A 22,940-nucleotide genomic window follows, 5' to 3' on the forward strand; every position below is an offset into this window, starting at 1 on the left:
CAGCAGCTGTGTCCACCTGAATGAGCACTGCACTGTTCTGAAGAACTCCCACATAGCTTCCTGTTGTTGAAAATGCTGTTTGATACACTGGGTTGTCACAGCTCACGACGTCCCTCATGGCATATGCAGGAAGTATACTCAAAGGAATGGGCAGTAGGACTGGAGTAAGTTCTAAACATTAACTTCACAGTCCTGACATAACTTCAGGAGAACCCATATAATTTATGTAATTTGATGTTTCAACTTCTAATTTTCTTTCTGACTAGAACTGGCACCCAAACCTGAAGCTTTTATAAGGAACTTTTTCATTCATATGAACTATTTCAGTATTTTGTTTCCTTTATCTGGAATAGCTAACTGGAATAGCTAATAGTAATAGTAACTGGAATAGCTGCTCAAGCGAAGTTTTGGGCTTGGGATTACTTTCAAATAAAAAATTAATCAATCTGAAGTTATTCCCATAACAACAATAAGCAGAAAGTTCTAAAAATACCAGGTGATATTGAGAATTTAATAGTCAATTTATAGTCATCCAAACATTTTACTCAATACTGTTATGTACAAAATCCACTAAAATAAAAAAAAAAAATTAAATGTTATTTTTCAGATGTAAAAGTGCAATTAACACAGGCCAAGTTTTTGCAAGAACATTACATTTCTATTAAATTCACTGCCGACATAACAGCCTAACAGGTCTATTGCCTACACTAAAGTGAATGAGGATTTAGTTTTTTTTGTTAACTTTGAATAAGCCTGGTAGTTGATAAATAAAGGTTTTCTGCCATCGTAATTATCATACATACATCCAAAAATGCATTGCACAATTGTTTCCATAATTTACAGTTTTAACAACTTTCAGAAATTAAAGTAGAGCAACAGTAAGATTCATTAAGTTCCAGAAATAATTAACACCATAAAACCTTGTAACAAGTGTGCACAGAACAGCCATCCTGAACGGCTTTCTCCAGAATTCTGATAGCTTTCCAAAGATGTTATTTACCCTGAATCAATATTCTTCCTTTACAGTACCAAATGGATTTTCTGGAAGAAGATTTACATTTATCTTTCATGCATTACTTATTCACAATTTGGAAAGAAATGGCAAGCCTTCATACATGTCAGCCTTTAATTTTAGCCAGTCCTGAAGCCTCTGCAAAGCTGATTTTTCTTGTGTTAATATTTTTGCAGCTTTTCTCAGTTTTTCTTCATTTCTTTCTAAATAACGAATTCCATCTGTCTGCAGCTGACTGAGTTTCTCTTTACGACTTTCATCCAGGGGTATGTCTTCATTCATAAGAGGGTTAAATCTGAAATAAGTATCTGGAGGTAACAGTGCATCCAGCATGGTGTGAACTTCTGTATTGAAAACAAATGAAGAAAACAGTTAAATTCCCACAAGAGAGTCTAACATCCTGCAAGTGCTCTGAACAACAACTGCTCTGGAATGACACAGTAAGAGTAAATATGAGCTGCTTTGCTGAGTAAACATTTTTCTGCCACTGCCTCATTGAAAGCCCTTTCTCATTAGAAGGTTTGTAAATGATCCTGTAGCTCTGTTTACTCTGGAAAAGCTTCATCTTTTATTCCAAGACAATTTTACTGGTATGTCAATTAAGTAGACTTTGCAGCTATCTAGATTTTTAATTACATTCCATTCCTTAACAAGTAAGAGCATATCCTGAAAAGCAGGAATGTAACTTGCATTTTCCCATTTCAGGATACCTGTGATCTATTACACTTGGTACTAACAGAAGTAGGTATTATGAAAACAAGAGATATGTTCTTCTGCAACGGCAAAGTAAAAATTTGTAGGACTGAAGCTTTATTTTGTTTAAAACTATTATTTTTTTAAACACATTACTACCAGATTTGAGGCTTGAATTAAACACGCACTTAATTTAAAACGTTCAAGTTAAATTATATTACTTCAGTTAACTAGTAAAATAAAAAACTATGTAATGCATCAATATGTTCCTATTTTATAACCTGTTTCTCTCTCCTTTTAGATCTTTTTCACTTAAAATACCATTTCTAACACTTCCTTCAGTATTCATTCTATCTTCTTTGTTTTCTTACCATGTTCCTCCATTCTTTTAAACATCTATTGTAATATAAAATGGCTGAAGTGAAAAAAATATTATGGACAAGATCAAAGCAAAAGATTCTTGTAGATCTGAAATCCTCTTGGCTTGGCTTCTCCTCCTGCAGATAACTCAGCTATGTCTGTTCTTGTCTTACCACATCCAGTTTTTCTTGCCCTATTTAATACTCTCCCTTTTTTCCTTCATAATTTAAGTTCCCATTTGCTCAAATCTACTCTCCTCTCTTCCCATTTCTTTTCCCTTGGTCTCCACAATGAACTTTCCTTTCTTCCTCTTCCCTTTGAATTTCTTGCCTCATTTTTCAGCTGCAATGAAACTTTCTGATAAAAAGTGGAGAGCACATATTTCCTTCCCAGAATTTCCACTGCCTTTACACTACTGTGCACAAACCAAAAGGCAATCCAAAATCTAGCTTTTTCCTACTAGTGACAGTCAGCTGACAGAGACTATAGAGCAAGGGATCTAGACTGTAAGAGCATTTCTTGTTCCCTGGCTTTTTGCAGTTATCAGTTTCCTTTGGAATGGGAGGTGGAAATTATCTGTGTATCAATATTTCCTGTTTATAAAAATAAAACAGATGTAAACTGCCAGTGACAGTTCCAGTGTACTCCCAATCTAGGAACCAAATTTATTTTAGAAACAGATGTTTGGCTTTTCCTGACAGCAATGGAAGTCATTAGCACTGGCAGATTCAGTACAGTCCTTGGAAAAGCACAGGTATGAAAGCATATATAAAAAATGTCAGAAATCCAATACTTTTTCTGAAGCTGTTGAAAATCAATGTTCTATATTGTTCTAGAATTGATATTCTATATCTACTAAGCATTTCTGTGTTATGGGAAAAACAAATAAAATATAAGAAAAAATGATTTTTAAACAAATTCCTGAATATGCTTTTTATCCTAAAGCTCAAGTAAAAAGACTTATCCTCCATAAAATACATAATACTGGTACTAAAACTATGCATAGTAAGCTACAAAGAGACCTGTTTCAATTAATTTCATGGGGCTGGTAGAGAGGAGATGGGGAAAGACGAAAGGTTGAAGACTGTTCTCTGAATTGGAACTATAATTCTAAGAAACATAAATAAAATTGAAGACAGTCACAGTACAAGTGTATCTTACGACACCAACCTTCTGTATCAGTTGCACTGTTGATAACATTCGTCAGTTTGGCTTTCAGACTGGTGTGTGTGACATTGGTCTTCACCTCACTTTCGTACCGACCAGTGCCCAGTGAAATCAGACATTGCAATGGAACATTCGGCCAGAGACACTTGCACTCATGAACTGCCAGCGCAGAAGGATTATTTAGGAGCAGACCTCCATCCTGTAAATTAAGAAGAAATACAAATATTGGTGATATATATCTCATATGGTCATAAAAGAAACTGCAACTATAAATTAAACTAGCATAGCCCTAATATACAAAACCAATTAAAACCAATAAGCATTCATTTCCAACTTTTGTGAAATTGAATTGAATCTGTTTGTGCGATGCAGCAGCTGCCTAGCTTGGCCTCAGCACTGTCAGAGCAGCTGCTGGGGCTGTGCTTGGTTCTACTTGGTTCTATATAAAAGTAGCAGGCTGAAGCAGCAGCATTCACTGGAATGTCTAGAGAACTTATGATTTCATTTTTTGAAGACCTTTTCAGTAAGACAGATATGCATATTGACAATTTCTTAATCAAAAATTTTCCCCTCAAAATACTTATTAGTGATTAGTTATTACAAGGAAATTTTCTGTAACAAAACCCAAATCACTACCTGCAGATTCCAAAACAAGTTAAAAAAGAAGAATCAAAAGAGCTAAGCTTGGCCAAAGCTTACTTTGTAAGCACACTCATTACACAGGATGCTACAGCCTTGATTTAAGAGTTGGAAAGTCATTTAGGTTGAAAAGCACTTACTGAGTTCATCTGGCCCAACCCACCTACTCAAGCATGGTCAGCTACAGCATGCTGCCAAAGGCCATGTCCAGTTGGGTTTTGAGTATCTCCACAAATGGAGACTCCAAAACTCCTGTGGGCAACCTATTCTAGTGTTTGACCACCCTCAGAGTAAAATATTTTTCCTGTGTTAAAATGAAATTTCATATGTTTTCATTTACACCATTTTCTCTTGTCCTACAAGTGGACACTACTGGGAAGACCACAGCTTCCCAGTGGAAGCTACTACCCTCCCATTCTTGACTGGTACACATGGGTAGAATCTGCTCCTTGAGCCTTCCCTTCTCTTGGCTGAATAGACTCAGCTAACTCAGTCTCTCCTCACAGGAGAGACTTTAATCATCTTTGTGGCCCTGAACTGGACTAACTCCAATAGGTTCATGTCTCTCTTGTACTGGGAAAGTGGAAACAGCACTCCAGATGTGACCTCAGCAGTGCAGAGAGGAAGGACCATCCCCATGATCACTGGCAGCACTGTTGATGCAGCCCAGGATACTGTTAGCCCTTTTTTAGGATTGCTTTGTTAGCAAGTGGGCATCACTCATGTTGAGCTTATTGTCCACCAGCATAAAATCCTTCTCTGTTAAGCTACTTTACAACTCATTGTAATGAGGCTATTCCTCTGCATATGCAGGGCTCTGCCTTTCGCCTTTTTGTACTTCATGAGAATTCTTCAGTCTGTTGAGGTTCCTCTGAGTGGCAGCCCAACCATTCATGTGCTAGTCATTCCTCCCATGTTTGTATCATCCATGGAATTCCTGCAGGTATACTCTGTCCAATCAGCCAGGTCATTAGTGAAGACATTAAATAGAATTTGCCCCAGTACTGACCCCTAGGTACACCTCCAGTACTGTGACTTGACTTGGTGACACTGATCCCAACTTGGGCCTGGTCATTCAGCTAGTTTATTTGTATCTACCTCACTGTCTATTTACCTAATCCATACTTTGTCAACTTGTCTATGATATTATGGGAGGTAAGTGTACGAAGCTGAGGTAAACAACATCCAACGCCTTCTACTTGTCTACCAACTGCAGAAGGCTGCCAGGGTTGGTCAGTCATGAGTAAACTACTTTTTAAATCCATGCTGACTACTCATGATCACCTTTTTGTCCTTCAAGACTTTATAAATCCTTTTCTGGAGGATTTCCTCTGTCATCTCCCAAGGGACTGGGCTGAAGTCAATGAGCCTGAAGTTCCCCAGAGGTTTCTTCTTGCTGTTCCTGAAGACATGAATGGTATCTGCTTTCCCAATAGCCCATGATCTTTCACAATAATCAAGTCACCTCACAATGGCCTCAGCCAGATCCATCAGCACTCACAGGCGCAACATATCATACATTATGAATTTATGTATGACCAGTTCATTTAACTGCTCCTTAACCTGGTTCTTCTCCCAGCAAGTATAAAATCCTCCTTGCACCAGACTTCCACTGTAGATGCAGGGGCCTGGGATTCCTGGAAGCCATTTTTACTGGCATAGACTGAGACAAAGGCAGCATTAAGCATCTTGGGCTATTCCAAATAGTTTGTCACAAGCTCTCTTGCCCCAGTCAGTAGCAGACCCACATTTCCCCTAGCTTTTTACTGTTTGTGTAGTTGTAAGACCTTTTGTTTTTGCCCTTTATATCCCTCTCCAGACCAGCTTTTGTTTTCCTAATGCCACCTCTGCAAGACTGATCAGGACATCTATACTTCTAGGTCACTTGTCTCTCCTACACCTTTTGTAGGCTTCCTTTTTATGTTGGAGTTCAGTTAGGACATCCTTGCTTATCCCTGCCTGCCATCTTTGCCATTCCTGCTTATTGGGGTGGTCCTTTCCTGAATTTGGAGTGATTACTGACTATCAGCCAGCTCTCCTAGACCCCTCTTCTCTTCAAGGCCATAGTCCATGAGATTCTTCCAAGCAGAGCTCTGAAGAGGATGAGGTCTGCTTTCCTGAAATGCAGTGCTCTAGTCCTTTTTTTCCCCCCTGCTTTATCCCCTTAGGATCCAGACCTCCAAGGCTTTCTTTAACTTTCATATCCCTGACCAGTTCTTTATTCTTCATAATCACCAGGTCCAGCAAAGCACCCTTCCTTGTTGGTTCCACCACCAACTACGACAGCTGTTGTCATCAACGCAGTTGAAAGGTCTCCTTGGTGGCTTAAGCTCTTTTGTATTGTTCTTTCATCAGGTATCAGGATGATTCAAGGTCCTGTGAAGACCAGTCCTGGGGGTATGAGGCTTCTTTAAGTTGTCTGAAGATCAGAATTCAGCCCAATACTACTAGGAACAAATGCTACTCTAGAATTGAGGCGAGATATCTTTTGCTAGCAACATGTTAAAAGTGTAGTTGATGAGGCTGGCATCAAATGCTGCAGGACTAATAAGAATCAGTGTGAATGACAGTAAGCCCGAGAAGCATTCAGACAACGAGATTTTGATCCATTGAATCTCAAGAAGTATACTCAGCACTTCCTGGAAGTAAAATGACCATCACTCCAACTAAGAAAGATTAATTTGGAACTTGAATTAAACAGCTTTTTTTTTTTTTTATTAGGAACGCCTTAAAACCAGCAGTTACAAAAGCAAAACTTGAACTTGAGAACATTATCAATAGCAGAGATGAAGACAGCTATATCCATTCAGAATCTCTACAAACTAGTTAAATATAAAAGAGAGTATTTACTAGAATAGGTATGATACAAACACTCCCTATATTCTAAAGTTCCCTGAAGTCCCTATATCCCACATCTGACCATCACATTACTAGAATAAGAAAAAACAACTCTACCCAGAAATAACTTAGAATAAAAAAGGTTTTAGAGATGAAAAACATTTTACAGAAATTCCTTGTAACTACAGCTTGCTAGATAAGTAAAAACAGGATTAATGAGCTTAGTTTTTTGAGCTTTCATTCTTTTAATTATCCTTTCATTTCAACCTACAAAAAGCTCTTTGAACCCTTTCTGGATACCATCCGCCTTGCTCAAAATGCTAAATACACTGCTAACATGAATGGTCTCTTCAGTGCCCATTATTCTTTCCTCATGTTTAATCTAGAAAACTAAATATAAGGATGTTTTTGTCTTCTATATAATTCCCTATGAATCTTCAGCTAAAATTTTAATAATTATCATAATGGTGCTTAATTATTTCCTCAAATCCCAGATTAAACACATGCTTACAAAATATTTCCACTGATAATGTCAATATAATTAAACATGACTACTACGCCATAGGAAAATTAGTGTTATCAGAAGTTTGAGGGTATATAATACTAGAACACCACAATATTTTTGTAATGCTGACAAACACAAGATCAAAGGAACATAAAATACCTACACATACCAAATGTGTTTGTGATGATAACTAACAGCTTTGTGCAATGATTTCCATATTTAAGCATGCTCCAATTTAGGTTTATTGTAATGACAATAAATTTCTAATGATTTTCAATTTAGACACAGCTTCTACCATTTACACAGATAATAGACACATGTCAGTTTTTGAAAATTAGAAGCAGGACTAAGAAAGGCAACTGACTTTTTTTTCTTCTCCTCCAAGAGATTATGGGTGATAATAACCACATCCCAATCAATATTTCAAATAAGATTACTCTGTTAAAAAAGCAATGTTCATCATACTGCTTTTGCTGATAATGATCAACTACTAAAGGAGTAAATAATGCTATTAGTTAAACTGTACTATCAAGGACTCAGTGAAGGAAATACTGCAGTAATTTGTTGAAATATGCAGCTCCAGCAACCATACAGCTAATTATGTCAAAAGCTAAAATTCTTGTGAAAAAGTACTTTCACCATTTTTAGAATTAGTTACAATTTCACATTTATGTGCATTGTAAGAAAATGTAAACAACATTCTGAAAATTAAAGACTAGAAACTAACACTTCAGATTCTAAAGAATTCCTCTAACTTCATAAAACTGGAAAAAAGCCCATCCCAATAAGTCTACTGACCTAGCAATACAGAAATATGAAAGCCAGATCTAAATATTTTTAAATTAATTTGAAGAAATTATGACACATCCTTCTCCATGCTTGCCTTTGAGACACAGGAACAGAATTCCCAAGTGATTGACTTCACAATTTTGTTTGTAAGATAATACTGATCACTGATTTATTTTATGTACAATTTTGTACATAAGATACTGAGATCACAAGAAACTCCGCTGATCCTTGTTTTGAAGAGCTCCTAAATCTGTCTTAATTATTTTTCTGATTCTGTTGAACTTATTTTATAGCTATAAAATATATATTTATATATATATATAAAATAGCTGTAAACTCATCTAAATTACTTATAACTTACTAATTTAAATATTTTATTGTAAGCATGCAGCTTTTAAAATATATTTATGAAAATACATTAACCAACATGCAATAAACATAAATACTGATTGATTGCCAGTAGTATGGAATGTCTTGGTAACTAACAACAGCTTACTCATCCAAGGCAGTTTTCATGAGCTTTCTTGCCACTCTAAAATTCCATGCAATTAAACAACTGGAAGTAAACAAGGCAAATTTATCTGACCTATGGCTGCAGAGATGCAACATCAATCCCTGTCTGTCTCAATACAAAATAATGCAAACAGAATAATGATCCTTATACCACATATGATGCTGCAAAAATCTCGTTGATATAAAGAGATATTTTAACTTATACTGTGTCAAGTTTTAACTTATACTATAAGTTTCAAGCTACAATTCAAATTCTACAAAGCAATGCTAACTTTACGTGCAGCCCTAAACCTTTTCGGTTCTTTTTATTAGATCCTTTTTGACAGATGGAATGTCTTCCTTTCCTGTGTATTGCTAGCTATGTCCCTAGGGAATGGTACTGCCTGTGTGCATACAGAAAAAAGAGAGGCCACATGAACAGAATATTCAATTAATTACTATATTATCAACATACAATGGATCTAAAAGCAAAACCAATAGATCAAGTGAAGTGACTATCCCCTTCTACTCAGTATGCACAAGGCCAGACTGGGGACAGATACTCTGCACACCCAGTTACAAAGCACTGAAGAAGTGGAACACATACAGTAAAGAACCACTAAGATGGTTGGGGCCTGAAACACAATATATAAGAAGAGATGGAGGGAACTATGTTTGCTTACCCCATGAAAAAGTCAAGGAGGAAGCTAATCACAGTGTTTCACTGTCTAAAGTAGAAACACTCAGATTCTTTCAAAAAATACAGAAAAAGAGCTGGAGAAACTGTGGAATCTCCATCCTCAGATATTTTCAAAACTAAGCTGGGCAAAGTCTTGAGCAACCCAACTTTGAGGTTTAGCCTGTTTTGAACAGAAGGTTGGACTAGATAACCACCTGAGGCCCTCTCCTCCTAGTTTTCCTAAGGTTCTACTCTATATAAAGAAATACTGCATGAATGATGCATGTAATTTGCGCTGTAAAATTAAATTACTTTTCCAAATCCATTCTTATTAGAAACTGAATTTTATCAGCCCAGTCTCAGTCTTGTGGAAAATGTAAAATTTGTAGTGCCAGGAGTGCCTATACATTTCGGTTGGATATTTAAGAAAAATGTCTTCATCAAAGAACATTAGAACACACTGAAGAGGGAAGTGGTGGAGTCACCATCCCTGGAGGTATTTAGAAAACATTCAGATGTGGTGCTTAGGGACATGGTTTAGTGCTGGACTGGGCAGTATAAGGTTAATGGCTGGATTTTGTAGGTTTTTTCCAACATAAATGGGTCTATGATTCACACCTTGCAATCTTTAATAGAAAGGGTAACTTACAGGAACCCATCAAATAACTGAACTGTTGACCTATACCCACAACAGGTGGAATTGGCCCCAGTTTTGACTCACGACTCAGTGTTAGGCAAAGAGCTAGGTCAGATCCCTTTTTCTTTCTGTTCTCCCATTCCTGGATTATCTGGCCTTCCCTCCATTTCCCTCGCTGTCCTCATTTAGCTAGATCTCAATCCTACAGCAAACTCTCTTTCTCACTTCCCCAAACACACATGAGTCACCCCTTCTCTTCTCTGCAGCTATGCTCAGTGCAGTGGCAGGGGCCAGACACTGCTTCATCTGCTGAACTTTGCAAAACCATTCTACACTTGAGTCAACTTAATTTGCTGGCAGTACACCAAACAGAAAGTGCTGGAGTAGGAATGCTAATGCAAGGAGATACAAGAAAAGGGGGCATAACTCTTCCAATATCATCATGCAGTGAAGCACTAGGAAAAAAGGCTTTTTTAAAAAATTCTAAACAAAAATTAGTGGAAGTAATCAGATAAGTTAATATTAAAATGGAACTTAATAATACTACCCCAAATTTGCTAGTGATAGCAGTGAACTCAGGGATTAGAACATTGTTTTCAGTCTTTCATCAAAGGTTTTCCAGGTGGTACACATTCATTGAACAACATTCATTTGTTCTGGTTTATTTAATATCTTATTCCCAGATGAAGCCAATTAATTTCTTTCCCACAGATTTTTTCACAAAAATTCCTTAATGCAACAGTAACCATAGTTTTGGGGCTTGCTGGTAGGTAACAAGGAGTCTAAAGCTGTAGCTGGTATCTTCTATCATTGTTTTGATAGTTGCAAAATGGTCAGGCGAAGCTCCCCTGTGACTTGACATACAGATCTTAAATTATTTAAAGCAGGAAAATGCACCTTTTGTAAACAAATGCTCCAATAAAAACTCTGATGGAGATTCCTTGCTTGCACAGTTCTAGAGGTACAGAAAGGCCTGGTTAAACTTTATAAAATAGATGGGTGCGAATTCTACAATCAGGGGGAAAATGGACTGCAAAGTCTCAAAGAAAGTGTTCCAGAGCACTCAGGAGGCTGGTAGCACAGGACTTTCTGAAAATCTTCTCCTATTTAAATAATTATGGTGAATGGGCATAAAATCACCAGTGACATACTTAGGTCAATACTATGAAAATGATTATTTAAAATTAAGATACTAAAATTCAAAAATCATACCATACTTTACCATGAGAGAGCAATTTCTCACAAGAAAATTCACTACATTCATAGGCTCTCATTGCATTTCCTAATTCTGTCAGACTCAAGTTGAGCCTTGTGATTGTTCTGTATAACACCTCGTGCACTGCACGGTTTCATTTAAATGATACTAAACTTTGTGAAGAAAATAATCTAGCACTGAATGAAGGATATATAATGTATGAAAGCCAAGTCTGATATTTGGAAGCTGAGTTTGTTGGCTCCATAGTAACCACTTCACATCACTGCCTATGCAGACATGCTTTGCATTTTAGTTCACTCTTACAGACTTGCTCTGTTGTTTACTTTTATTGTCTTTGTGAAAAAGCAGAGACAGAATTAGTACAAAGCTATTACAGGACAAGACAAGCTAAGATTCTGAATGGACTTCTGAGAAGTATTTTTAAATTCTGTGCTTAAAGTCAACATAAATATAATAAACATGCTTAAGATAAGCTTAAGTCTAGTTGCTGCAAATAAGGAGTTTGAGGAGTTGCTGCATAGTAATAAGGGGTTACTTCTTAGAAAAATTAAAGTAACTATTTTAAAAACATTTACTCTACTTTCAGTAAGTAAATGGGTATGCCTTGCCAAATCATTTTATAAAATCATCCCAATACATTTATGTATGTAGCAGCAAATGTCCTCAGAGTAGAGGGCAGGAATGAGAAAGAGAATTCTTTCCCTGCCTAAAGTAGTAAGGTCTATCAATTCAGCTAACTTCAAGATACACATCCCAGCCTAGTCCTCTCACTGCTCTGGGCACCCAGTGTGATTATGAAAATGTCAGTACATGTATTCTAAGCTTTAAGGCTTCCTCAGTCAAGCATCACGGGGCTAAAAAAGTTATAGTTTTTGACATATGCTTTGTGAAAAAGAAATCTATATATTCAGATTTGACTATACAATAAACAAGCCCCCTATAGCATTCAGCACAAATACTCCCTTTTCAATACAAAGATTACATGATTATGTTATTCTGTTACATATATACAAATATGTTTGAAATATACATGAATTATAGCTCTCCTCTTGGGAGTAATCAGTCAGACTGGTCAGTACTACTGAGGATGAAACTGATGAAGAGGAGCTCCCAGTAATACAGGAAATCTTTATTTTCATAAACAAACTATCTGTCAAAAATATATAAAATTTTATAAGCATGAAACAGGACAGAAGCAAAATTGTTTTCTCTTTATCTTGCTGACAAGCAATGGATGGTGACACCAATATTTGTAACAAATCTCAAAAATGTATAGTGATCAAGAACAGTTTGTTCTAACGGTGTGTTCCACTTTGCTTTTTAAGTGAGATTTTTTTAAAATAACTTCAGTAATTTTTTATAAAGCATACAATGACCTACAGTTGTCTCCTTATACAAATATTTAATCCAATTTATTTGGGAAGATTCACCCTTGCTTCATGCTAAGAAGGAGACTACTGGGTCATCTACATACAATTATAATATACTCTGCAACATGCTGGTTCCCAACAGAGGTCCTAATTGGTGACAGATATAAATGCAATCCTCCTATACACCAAATTTCTAACAACTACAGAAAGAACTTATTCCTTATTTAGGGAGAAGCAGAGCACTCCTTTAGACTCCTGAAATAAACATCTTGTATTCATTATTTTGAAATGCTGTCTCAAAATTATGATTTCTCTTTAGACACTTGAAAAATAAACACTTAAGTTACTTGTCATAGTTCTGAAGAGTGCAGTGAAAGAGGGATTTCCCTTGAACTGGCATTGGGAAAAATTTAGAGAAAACATTTGTACATTAATAATGTACATTTGCACATTAATTTTCATATGAAAATTAAATGCATTTCTATTTATATTATTGGATGACACCAATATTAAATTTCCATTAATGCATTCTTTCACAATTAAAGAAAATCTGAAGTTGCATTAATTATATTTGTACTTCTGCCACACCAGTTGCAGAGAGACTTTATACTGATATCACATGACAAAGTAAAAAAAAATAAATCTAACAACGTTTTAAAGTTTACTGTAAAGCTTCCATTTCAGTTCAACTTTTTTTTCCTACAGTATTTATAATTTTTATCCCAAGTAACACCATAATACAATTGGCATACACCCAAATGTCATGTTCAGTGCTTCAGAGAACTGTCAATACTATTGCTCTTATATACAAAACATTAAATAATATATTTTACATTCATTAGAATGAATGCCTGTCTGAGGTAGACTCCTCAGTGATTATCTTGAATTATTAGCTCATCCTAGTGAGTCATTAATTCACAGAAAATGACAAGCTGCTCTGAAGACATCACTGAATTTATGGGTTTATGTTAGATACAGAAAATGTATGCTTATAGGATGCTGAGGAAGTCTGCTAAATATCAGTAGATGTCATAAAAGAAATAATTGTTTGGCAATAAAAAATATTGTCAGATTATTTCATTAAAAGTGTAAGTTGTGCATGACAGACCTAATTACATTAATTCTGCTGCTAACAACAGCACACATCACAAAAACAGTATGTATTTTAACTGTGTTTGCCAAATGATGAATTGCCTGTAATATTATAAGTAAAGGTCACACTGTGTAATCTAAGGAAAAAATGAGCCCTGATGGCTGAACCTACACTGACCCCAGAGAGACTCAGGTTCTTTTACAAAGGTTCAATAGTACAGTTAAAATCCCAAAACCAAACCAACCAACCAACCAAAAAAAACCCCAACCCATGGGTCTGAATAAAATCCTTCTGTGTTCAGATGATGACAGGATACTCAAGTCTAAAAGTTTTGTCCTTGCTAACAATATTCGACTTAGGAAGCACATAAATACTCTATTTGCTATGGCAGAATATATTGGACTAAGGAGAAAGCTTTAGGAGCTGCAGAAAACCATTACATTAATATTAAGCCACTACAAGTGTGCAAGGAATCCTAGATACGGAGATATCCTAGTCTTCATGAAATGTGACCATGTTAAATTTTCAAACCTTAAAAAATTAAATTTTGTTTCACAAGATAACAATGGAAACATTTAGACTCAATACATTTTTACATCAGTAACTTGATCTGTGTTATTGCTATTACTCATTGATATTAGTTTTCCTAATTAATTGGTCTACATTTTTAGCTGCTTGCTTATTAAACAACAGTAAAATGTCAGGAACATCAAAATGCATTGAGAAAAATACAGAAAGACTAGTAGTGACCCATAGGGAATGTAGGTGGCTCATTATTGAGATATAATTTATAAATGCTACTTAAAACATGTTGGGTCATTCATCTGTTCAAAACCATGTAACAATCAATGCTGTAAGCTACCTTTACAGACAACTTTCAGACTAAATGTATTACAGACTCCACTAATTTTTTATCTTTCATATTGCAGTTGCAAACTAAAATTGGATTTCCAACTAAACTCCTTTATTTATAGAACTGTTCAAGCTACCTATATTTCTTAAGACAATTTCCTTCCTTACATTTTGGCTCAAGCATTAGATTTAATTTCAGTGCAACTGAAACAAACTGTATTTGCAGCTAAAGAATTTGATTTTAAAATGGACAAAATGTAAGAGATAAAGCAAATCCATTACTGAAGATAATTGCTGTGGAGGGTTCAGGATTTGGACATGAACTACCTAGTATCTGTATCCGCAGCGAAGGAAGGTGGATGGGGATAAAGAACTGAAAGAAAAATTCTGCACTTTCACAAGTCCCCTAAATTAAGAAGTACATGGCCAGATGACAAAATACAGTTGATATCAGAACCATCATGAGAAATCTCTGAGTAGAGAACTACCACATAATGATTTAAACCACCAACATATAAAGTTTCAGCTGGAAAGGCAAGTGTAACTCTAAGCTGTATCTTCCACTGAAAAAGGAAACACATCATATTGTTACAGTAACATATGGAATACTGTGTTACAGCCTGACCAAGTTAACTCCTCTGAATTTTGTTTCTGATTTAAAAGTGCTGATTTTGATTCTAGTATATGCAGAATTGCAACGTTGCACAATGTGTTGCACAATGCCAAAAACATACTGAATAGTCCAGTTTCAAGAAAGATTACTCAAAATGCAGCAGGTGCAGTAGAAGACCATTAGGATGACAAAGAGAACAGGGTCTGTTTTGCAAAACTGAGACAGACTGGCATACCTAAGACTAAAAAAATAAAAAAAAAATATATGTTTTTATATAAGCATCAGAAGGGTAAATACTACAACAAAAAAAGTTAATTAAATTAGAGAACAGTATTTGCACTAGAAGAATTTGTATCCATTCGTTAGGAACAGACTTAAGAGTGAAAATGTGAAATTTCCTGGTCATGAGAAAAATGAAGAAATACTTTATTGAAATAAACTTCTGCAAGAGTAGAAACAGCAAACACAGCTTTACATCATCATCTATTACAGCCTATGATGCTGTTGTGGTGACCATGACAGAGGACTAAATTTGATCTGAGAGAAATTGTTTTTTTCTGTATTCCCTGATTATATTTTTTTTCCTATGGAAATGTCAGCTGAAATAATTAAATTCTGTAACCAAAATTCAATATAAATATATATATATACCTGCTACTAAAAATAACAGCACAAATGTACCCCAAGTAAAAGAAACACTGAAATGCAAAGAAACTTTGAAGAGATTGCCAAATTATTTCAGATTGGCAAAATGAACACCACAGATTAATCTGTATTAGAAGAAAAGCTCAGTACATTAAAATAGGGCTTAGACAATGTGCCCTATTCAATGAATGGAAATGCACTGGATACTGAACTTAATGCACATTTGTATGCATGGTGAAAATTATTCCTATCCCCTGTGACCATGGCAAGAGGGCAGCATCCTAAACTACAACAGAAGGCAAATTCAAGGCCTGATGGTAGCTGACAAAACATGAAATGATTTTTCACATTAAGCACCAGACCACCATATTATAAAATCAAGCTTTCTTTGAGGGAACAGATAAAACTACATCAATAGTCTCACTGCACCCTTGGGCTTTTATTTGCAATGAATATCACAAGGTTATTTTCTTTGGAAATATGGCCCCATTTAGGTCAGTGTTGGACAAATATGCCACCTAGGAAAATAAAAGCTATAAGCTATTTTCATCTAAGAAACAATGGCTGCAACATCAGAACATGAATGTAAAGCCTAGATTGTCTGTACAAAGTTTACTGAATAGACTCAGTTCATATTTTTCCACTCTATGCAACCTCCTCTGATTTTACAAGATTTATTTTATAGGAAATACTAGCTGGCCAACAGTGCCACTGAAGATACATGTGAACATACAAGACATGTGATACATTGCAAGACTCAGAAGTCTTGCAAAAAAATAGTTAAATGAATACAGCTTATTTGAGAGCAAGGTCTTGTTTCTTCTTTTAAATAAGCACTCTGAAGATTGCATTAGGAGAACGTCACTCTGAAACAATTGAGATAAAAATGTGAATGCTTCCAAGTTAAATGCCTAAACAACAGACAGTCAATTTCATTATACTAAACAAATCTGCCAATAACATGTCACTTAGCAAGCCCCTGCAGGGAATCTTTCAAGCAGTCTGCTCTGCGAAATACCAATGGTACAGTAACTACAGCAATTTCACAAAGGCTGGTAAACTGCACAGTGTGCATCCACCTTCAGAGCTGCTATCCAAACCTATAGAATCCCTAAGAGAGAAATGCAGATATCCATATAGCTTACATGTTCCAGTAAATTCCCTTTTCCTTAAACAGTGAGCAACACTGCCTTGAGGGCTGCAGGCAAATGTGTATGGCAACAAGTAGAGAAACAAAGAAAGAGTTGTTTCTATCATTGTGAGAACAAGATACACCTATTAAACCGCAGTCTGCATAAGCTCTGGTGCATACTGATCACCGTGGCATATCCTAAGAATGAAAAGAACTTCAATGTGACCTATATTCTATGTCTTCTTAGAGCCTGGGAAGCACCCTTGAATCTAATTTTAAAAGCTACCATGTAAAACCAATTAGGGTAGGATGCACTAAGTGAATCACTTTTGAAGGCCTCTCCTGTAACAAGCTACAAAGATGAATTGGCTTTACAGCTTTATTACCTCTTAAAAGGAAAGGGAAAGTTCAAAAATATGTAGAAACCATGAATTATCTTTTTCCAATCAAGGTGTAACTTGAAATTTTAGTTTTATTTTCTATTTTACTACATATTTTTTTATATTTTTAGATTGTATTCTCATCACACATCCTGTTACACCTGCATTATTAAAACTCCACTAACAGACTAGGTGCCAATTTAACTGCTTTATTATCTGATCTTGCTCAAAGAAAACACAATTATTTGAACAATCTTATTGATTAACATCAGCACTATAATAAAGGGAACTGTAATACAGCAATGGAATCATGGGAAGCTGCCAAGAAAGAGGTGATCAAGTACTTTGTATTAAATTTGGTATATTTTATTTGAGAAAAATCTATGGCTTTGTTGAATTTACCACCATTGCATACACAACCCCTGCTGCCCTTGGAATTAATCCTGTGGGAAGAATTTCATTTTTAGTGTAAAAGCTATTAAATGAAGTGTGCATAATGATTTTCTTACATTTTAAATTGCTCTTTTAATTAATTTAATTAATAATTTCCTCAGCATACTTTACTGTCTACTGAAGTGATATTATTGAGTACCTCAAACGCTTCTCACACTACAGCAAAAAAAAAAAAGGAAAAAAATAGATATAAGAAGCAACACCCCACTGTGGGCGGTAGAGGGAAAAAAATGTCACTGGCTGTAGCAGGACTGGGGAGAGGTTAAGAGCCTTCGGTGCTTAAAAAATACATTTTAAAATAAAGGTAATGACATGTGGCAATACAGCTTCTATAATGTAACATCATGACTTGGTCAGGCTCCCTGGAGAAGCATGTTACAGGGATTAAATCCCTTTGAATGTTAATGTGTTCCTCTTTTGAACCACAAAGAGTATTAATCCTACTCCCCTCATCTACCAACAGCTGCACTGTTTTTTCCTACTTGACAGCGGAACCAGATAGCACGGCATGATTGACCTGAATGTAAATATTGCTGTTTGCAACAACTGATGGCTTTTTGCAGAAATTTAACAAACCAAGTCATCAGCTCACCTGCAGCACAAGTAATGTTCAGACACCTAGAAACCTCTTCCTAAACAATGACATCAGAAAAATTGTAAAACTAATTTATTACCTCATTAAAAAATGAACACACTTTACATTGAGAGTGCCCACTATAGGAAATCAAATTGAATTGTTTCCACTGAAAGAGCACACATGTATGTACACAAATACACATATAACTCTACAATTACAGAAAAGCAACCCAAAGCCAACAGTTCAGTTCAGCTATGACTCCACCATAAGAATCTAGAGTCATACATAAAAACTTTAAGAATTCATCTCAACCCTACATGTAACTTTCATTCAGCTACTTCATACAGTTTATGAAAAGACTCCGATTCCAACAAAAGCTAGATAACTTAAGACATAAATATGCAGGATGACCCTAAAAAAAATACACTGAATTTCCATTATCAAAATAAGTATTTTCACACATTTGAAGAGTCTTCAGTCAGATGAACTGCCAGAGCGTTTCTAATTCAGATTTAAATGTACAACCAACTGATAAACAAATACAGAACCTGCTCTCTATAATTCTTAAAGTGTCCCAAACTTCAAAGCTAGGAAACAAATATTGTACTTAGTAGTCTGAATTTTCACATACATTTTGGATACCTCTGTTCTTGGAATTGTTTAGAAATATCAACACTTCAGAGGCAGGTTATATATAAATTAGTAAGAAACTAGCACAGTTTATGTTCAGAGAACAGATTATGTTGATTAATGGAAGTTCCCAATCAATGAAAAAATTCTTAAAATACCATCTTTCTGACACTATATTAAGATTTTGAAGCCTTCGGCATGAATTATTACTTACACTTAATGCACACTGTGCTGATGCACTTTTCAAAAATCACAGTACTATCAAGAACATCTAAATGTTATGCTTCATTTATTCATGTAGTTCAAAAGCAGTTCAATTTGTTAGACAGTGTACATACAGAAAAGAGCAAGATCTTCCATATACACTACTGATGTACTACTGACCAAGGAACTTAAAATTACACTTGCAGTGCATTTTCAGAATAAAGATGCTTAACAAGAACCTACTATTCCCATATTTATGATATGAACTATAAGAACAAAGAGTTACCAGTATTAGCATATTTTAATAAGAAAGCTATTTTAAGGAAGAATGACTGCATTTAGGATTCTATTTTAAAATGTATTTATGCATATGTATTTCTTTCAATTAATGTTGGATATTTCAGTAGAGATGAAACTTTTGAATAACTAGCATTTTCCAATGAGGCACCATTAACTTCCAGGAAAATAAGGGCAACAATCAGCTACGTGCACAGAAGCTCTTACCCCAGGTTTAAAACAAGGGGATTCAAGGTTGCTTCAGAGTGTGCAGTGGATTTATAATCTCTGCTAGAAAGCTGCATGAAAACAGTTATGGAGCATTTGCCATGTAGTAACTTAGTACCTGGACATCCAAGTACCCCCACGCAAACCAAATGATTATGGAAATAGAGATGTGGTAAGAAAAGGGGTAAGAAAAGTGTAATCTGGGGAAAGAAGAGCATGTCAGACATGAAAGGTGTTTACTATAGGAATTCAAGTGTTTAAACATTCTTGGCTGGGGAGAAGAGATATTTTTCAGCTAATATGAAAAAATTTCAATCTGAAAATTTAGCTTCTAGTTCTACTACAATAAACTGTTTTAGTACTGAGAACATACTTAGTTCTTTATGGCTGACAAAGGTGAATTGTATCCTAAGGCCTTGCTTTCCAGTAATTATAATATATCAAATAGAGAAGAATGTTGAACTTGGGAAACAGGGTTTGTAAGATCAGATGGAACGGCTTTGTCCAAAGACTCTGGAGCAAAGAAAAAATAAAGTAGACTTCATTCCAGCCCTTTGTGTCTGAAAATACTGGATCTGATCTCCATTAACACTAATTATACATTCTGTAGTCTGGTAAACTGGACTTAAAAGCTAACATAGATGAAATAAGTATCAGCCTTACTGAATTTCACACAAGTCTGGCAATTCAGAAACTATGTTAAGACAAACAATCGTATACAGCACTGTGCAGAAGTTATAAAATCATGTTGTTTATTCAGCTATCTTTCATGTAAAAGCACAGATCAATTTCCAAGTACTTTCAATTCAAGGAAAGAGGGGGTGGAAAGGTGAGAAGAGAAAGAAAACTTCTTCGCATAGATTAACACTGACCCATTCAATCAGTTAAGAAGTAGCTTGGAACAGCTCCCAAGGCTAAAGCAGCTCCCTTCCCAGTTTTCCTTGGCCAGATGGAACATGAACACATTTCAGGATTTCAAGCAGTGCTTTGGCTTGGAACCTGATGTGTTATTCCACTTTTAGATTTAAAAACCCCTCAAAACTTGTTTGCTTATTTCAGATAGCAGTTGATTAAAATGTTCTGAGGATAACAAGATGTACCATAACTGGGAAGGTTGTGGGGGGCAGTCAGATAAGGGAAGGAGCCGGGGAAGAGTGTACTAAACAAAAAAGTGAAACAATAAAATGAAAGAAATTTCAGAATCTCTTGAACCTTACCCTTCACCCCTTAATTTATTCAGAGCTTTTATATAGCTGAATTATTTCATCACTTCATACATGTTGAATCAAAATATAGAATTATGCTTTTTACAAATGAAATTTTAGCTGTTTGTTTGTACCAATGCTTCTTTTCATCACCTCTTTATCAAATTAATTTCTCTCTATTTCATCTTATACTCATTTATCTCTTAGCCTTTAAATTTCAGTACTACTCAAGCACATGAGAACGCTAAGGATATTACACAGTCTTCCAATGGACACCTGTATGTGATCCAGGTACATCTTATTACTCAAAATATGCTACTTTTTTTTTTACAGCATTTGAGGCTAATGCCATCATATGAATTAATATGACAGAAATGTAACAGATGCTTTCATTAAACTTAAATGATTCAATCCTATGCTCTCTTTATCGAAGGTCTCTGGTTCAGTAACCCTTTGTGGTCTTTTCTGCCGAAGATCTACATTGGGTACTCATTAAAATAAATACTAATAGTTCTAAATTAGTATGCATTGCAGGAAGTATTCTTTGAAAACCAGGAGAACTGCAGAATAATACAGGGGCACTGGAGGACTAAAACCCTATGGTTAAAAAAAGAAATTAACTTGCTTTGTTCTTTACATATCAGAGTCACTAAGAGAGACTGCAATACAATTAAATAACATGCACTGTTGATAGGAGACACTGCTTTATCCTCAAGGGAATTTCTTTTGCAGTTGTCCTCCAAGTTTAATCTTACTGCTGCGGCCTCTCTTACTCTTCTTACTAGCCCAGAACCAGGGTAAAGTTGAATAAGCTTTCAATGGAAAGAATTAAAAAGTAGACCATAAACTGAAATTGTGCACTAATAATAATTATGCTGAGTGTATAACCTGTTTTTCCACATTTTACAGTATTGTTAGATTTTTAAGTTACACCACCTATTTAGTGAAATAATGCTCAGTGAAATACCAGTTGCAAGCAGGAAGTCAGAGGCAATTTACAACTCATATAAGGTTTCCTTCCAGTCAGAAAATAAAGCAACATCAGAAGACCTTAGGTTTGTACTGAGAAGACTAAGATTTTTAAGCCTTTCTAGTTCTGTAAGGGCTATAGAAGCTAAAAATATCCTTTCTTACCCCATCTGTTCTAAATTTCTTTTATGCTACCAACTTATTTGTTTAGTTTTGATTCAGAGATTCAAACCATGTTTTTTCTCAGGTGTAAAATTGGAAAATACCTACTCAAGGAGAAGTTTTCAACTTACCTGATGAAGATCACTGCCCAAAACATATTCCTGGAAGTAACCTGGTGCAGCAGATGATGCTCTAATTGCTTGCCACAGCTTATACTGACAGCCTCCAATATAATGGGACTTCACACCAGGAAAGTGGTTGTAGTTTCTAAACACAAATGCTTTCAGTGGTGTTCCTCTGTTTACAATGGTGCTTACTGCAGCTACCTAGTGAGTGAGGAGGAACAAAATTAGTTATATATGACGATAATAACCATAATATGAGAATGAAAGCTTCACACCATATGAAATTCAATTTATACATCAATGCACCTCTAGAATTTTACTAAGTTCATTATTTATTTACATTTTTATAATGTTTAAATTTTAAAAAGTGAAAGTAAAACACAAACAAGCGACCCAAATCCCTAAAGAAAATGCTATTTTTAACCTGCAATTAATTGTTTCCACTGGCTACTCTGTTTCTATGAATATGCATGATATTAAAACAAAATGCTGTGTCAACTATATGATTTTTAAATACTTTTCCTTTTGGAATAGTATTTAATTCTCAGAAGTCTGTAACCAGCAATACAACAATGCCATTAAATATGAATGTCAGAACTGTCAGTCAATTTCTTTCTCCAGGAAAATAATTACTTAATATTGCAACTGGAGTTAAAGAATTGTAGTAAGAATCTCTGCTGCACAAGAGTCAAGCATAAGTCTTTCAAGGTTTTTTGGTAAAGATACTGAAATGTCAATAACAGAAATCACATATGTTTATCTAAGTGAAAAGCCAAAATGGTATTTCCATTGAAAAATCACAACTAAAAATGTATCTTACCACAAGATCTAACCACAAGGAGAAAGTACATGTAATTATGGATGAGTGTTAGAATGTGCAAGGCCTTTAGAGGTGATGCAGCCAGCTTGGCTGACACTGTCGGAAACAACCCTCTTAAGCAGCCAAGTGGGTGTTCAATTCCATCTTGTTTACTGTTTTACAGAGTAGGGTGTTTTCAT

General features: G+C 35.4%; 1 protein-coding gene across 3 annotated transcripts in view; it reads right to left on the reverse strand.

Annotated features, from left to right (window-relative positions):
- Positions 1 to 490: 490 nt before the first annotated feature.
- Positions 491 to 22,940, reverse strand: part of PNPLA8 (patatin like domain 8, phospholipase A2) — a 37,966-nt gene continuing 15,516 nt past the window's right edge. For all 3 annotated transcript variants that reach the window (XM_086884723.1, XM_023930597.2, XM_086884725.1), the window contains exons 8-10: positions 21,948 to 22,142; positions 3,236 to 3,431; positions 491 to 1,356 (exon numbers count right to left, since the gene is read on the reverse strand). In XM_086884723.1, coding sequence (XP_086740849.1) covers positions 1,082 to 1,356; positions 3,236 to 3,431; positions 21,948 to 22,142 — 666 coding nt within the window. In that variant the 3' untranslated portion in view covers positions 491 to 1,081. The remainder of the gene's footprint in view (positions 1,357 to 3,235; positions 3,432 to 21,947; positions 22,143 to 22,940) is intronic.

The sequence above is a fragment of the Cyanistes caeruleus genome, chromosome 4 (genome assembly GCF_971803275.1).
Source record: "Cyanistes caeruleus chromosome 4, bCyaCae1.hap1.1, whole genome shotgun sequence".
NCBI lineage: Eukaryota > Metazoa > Chordata > Aves > Passeriformes > Paridae > Cyanistes > Cyanistes caeruleus.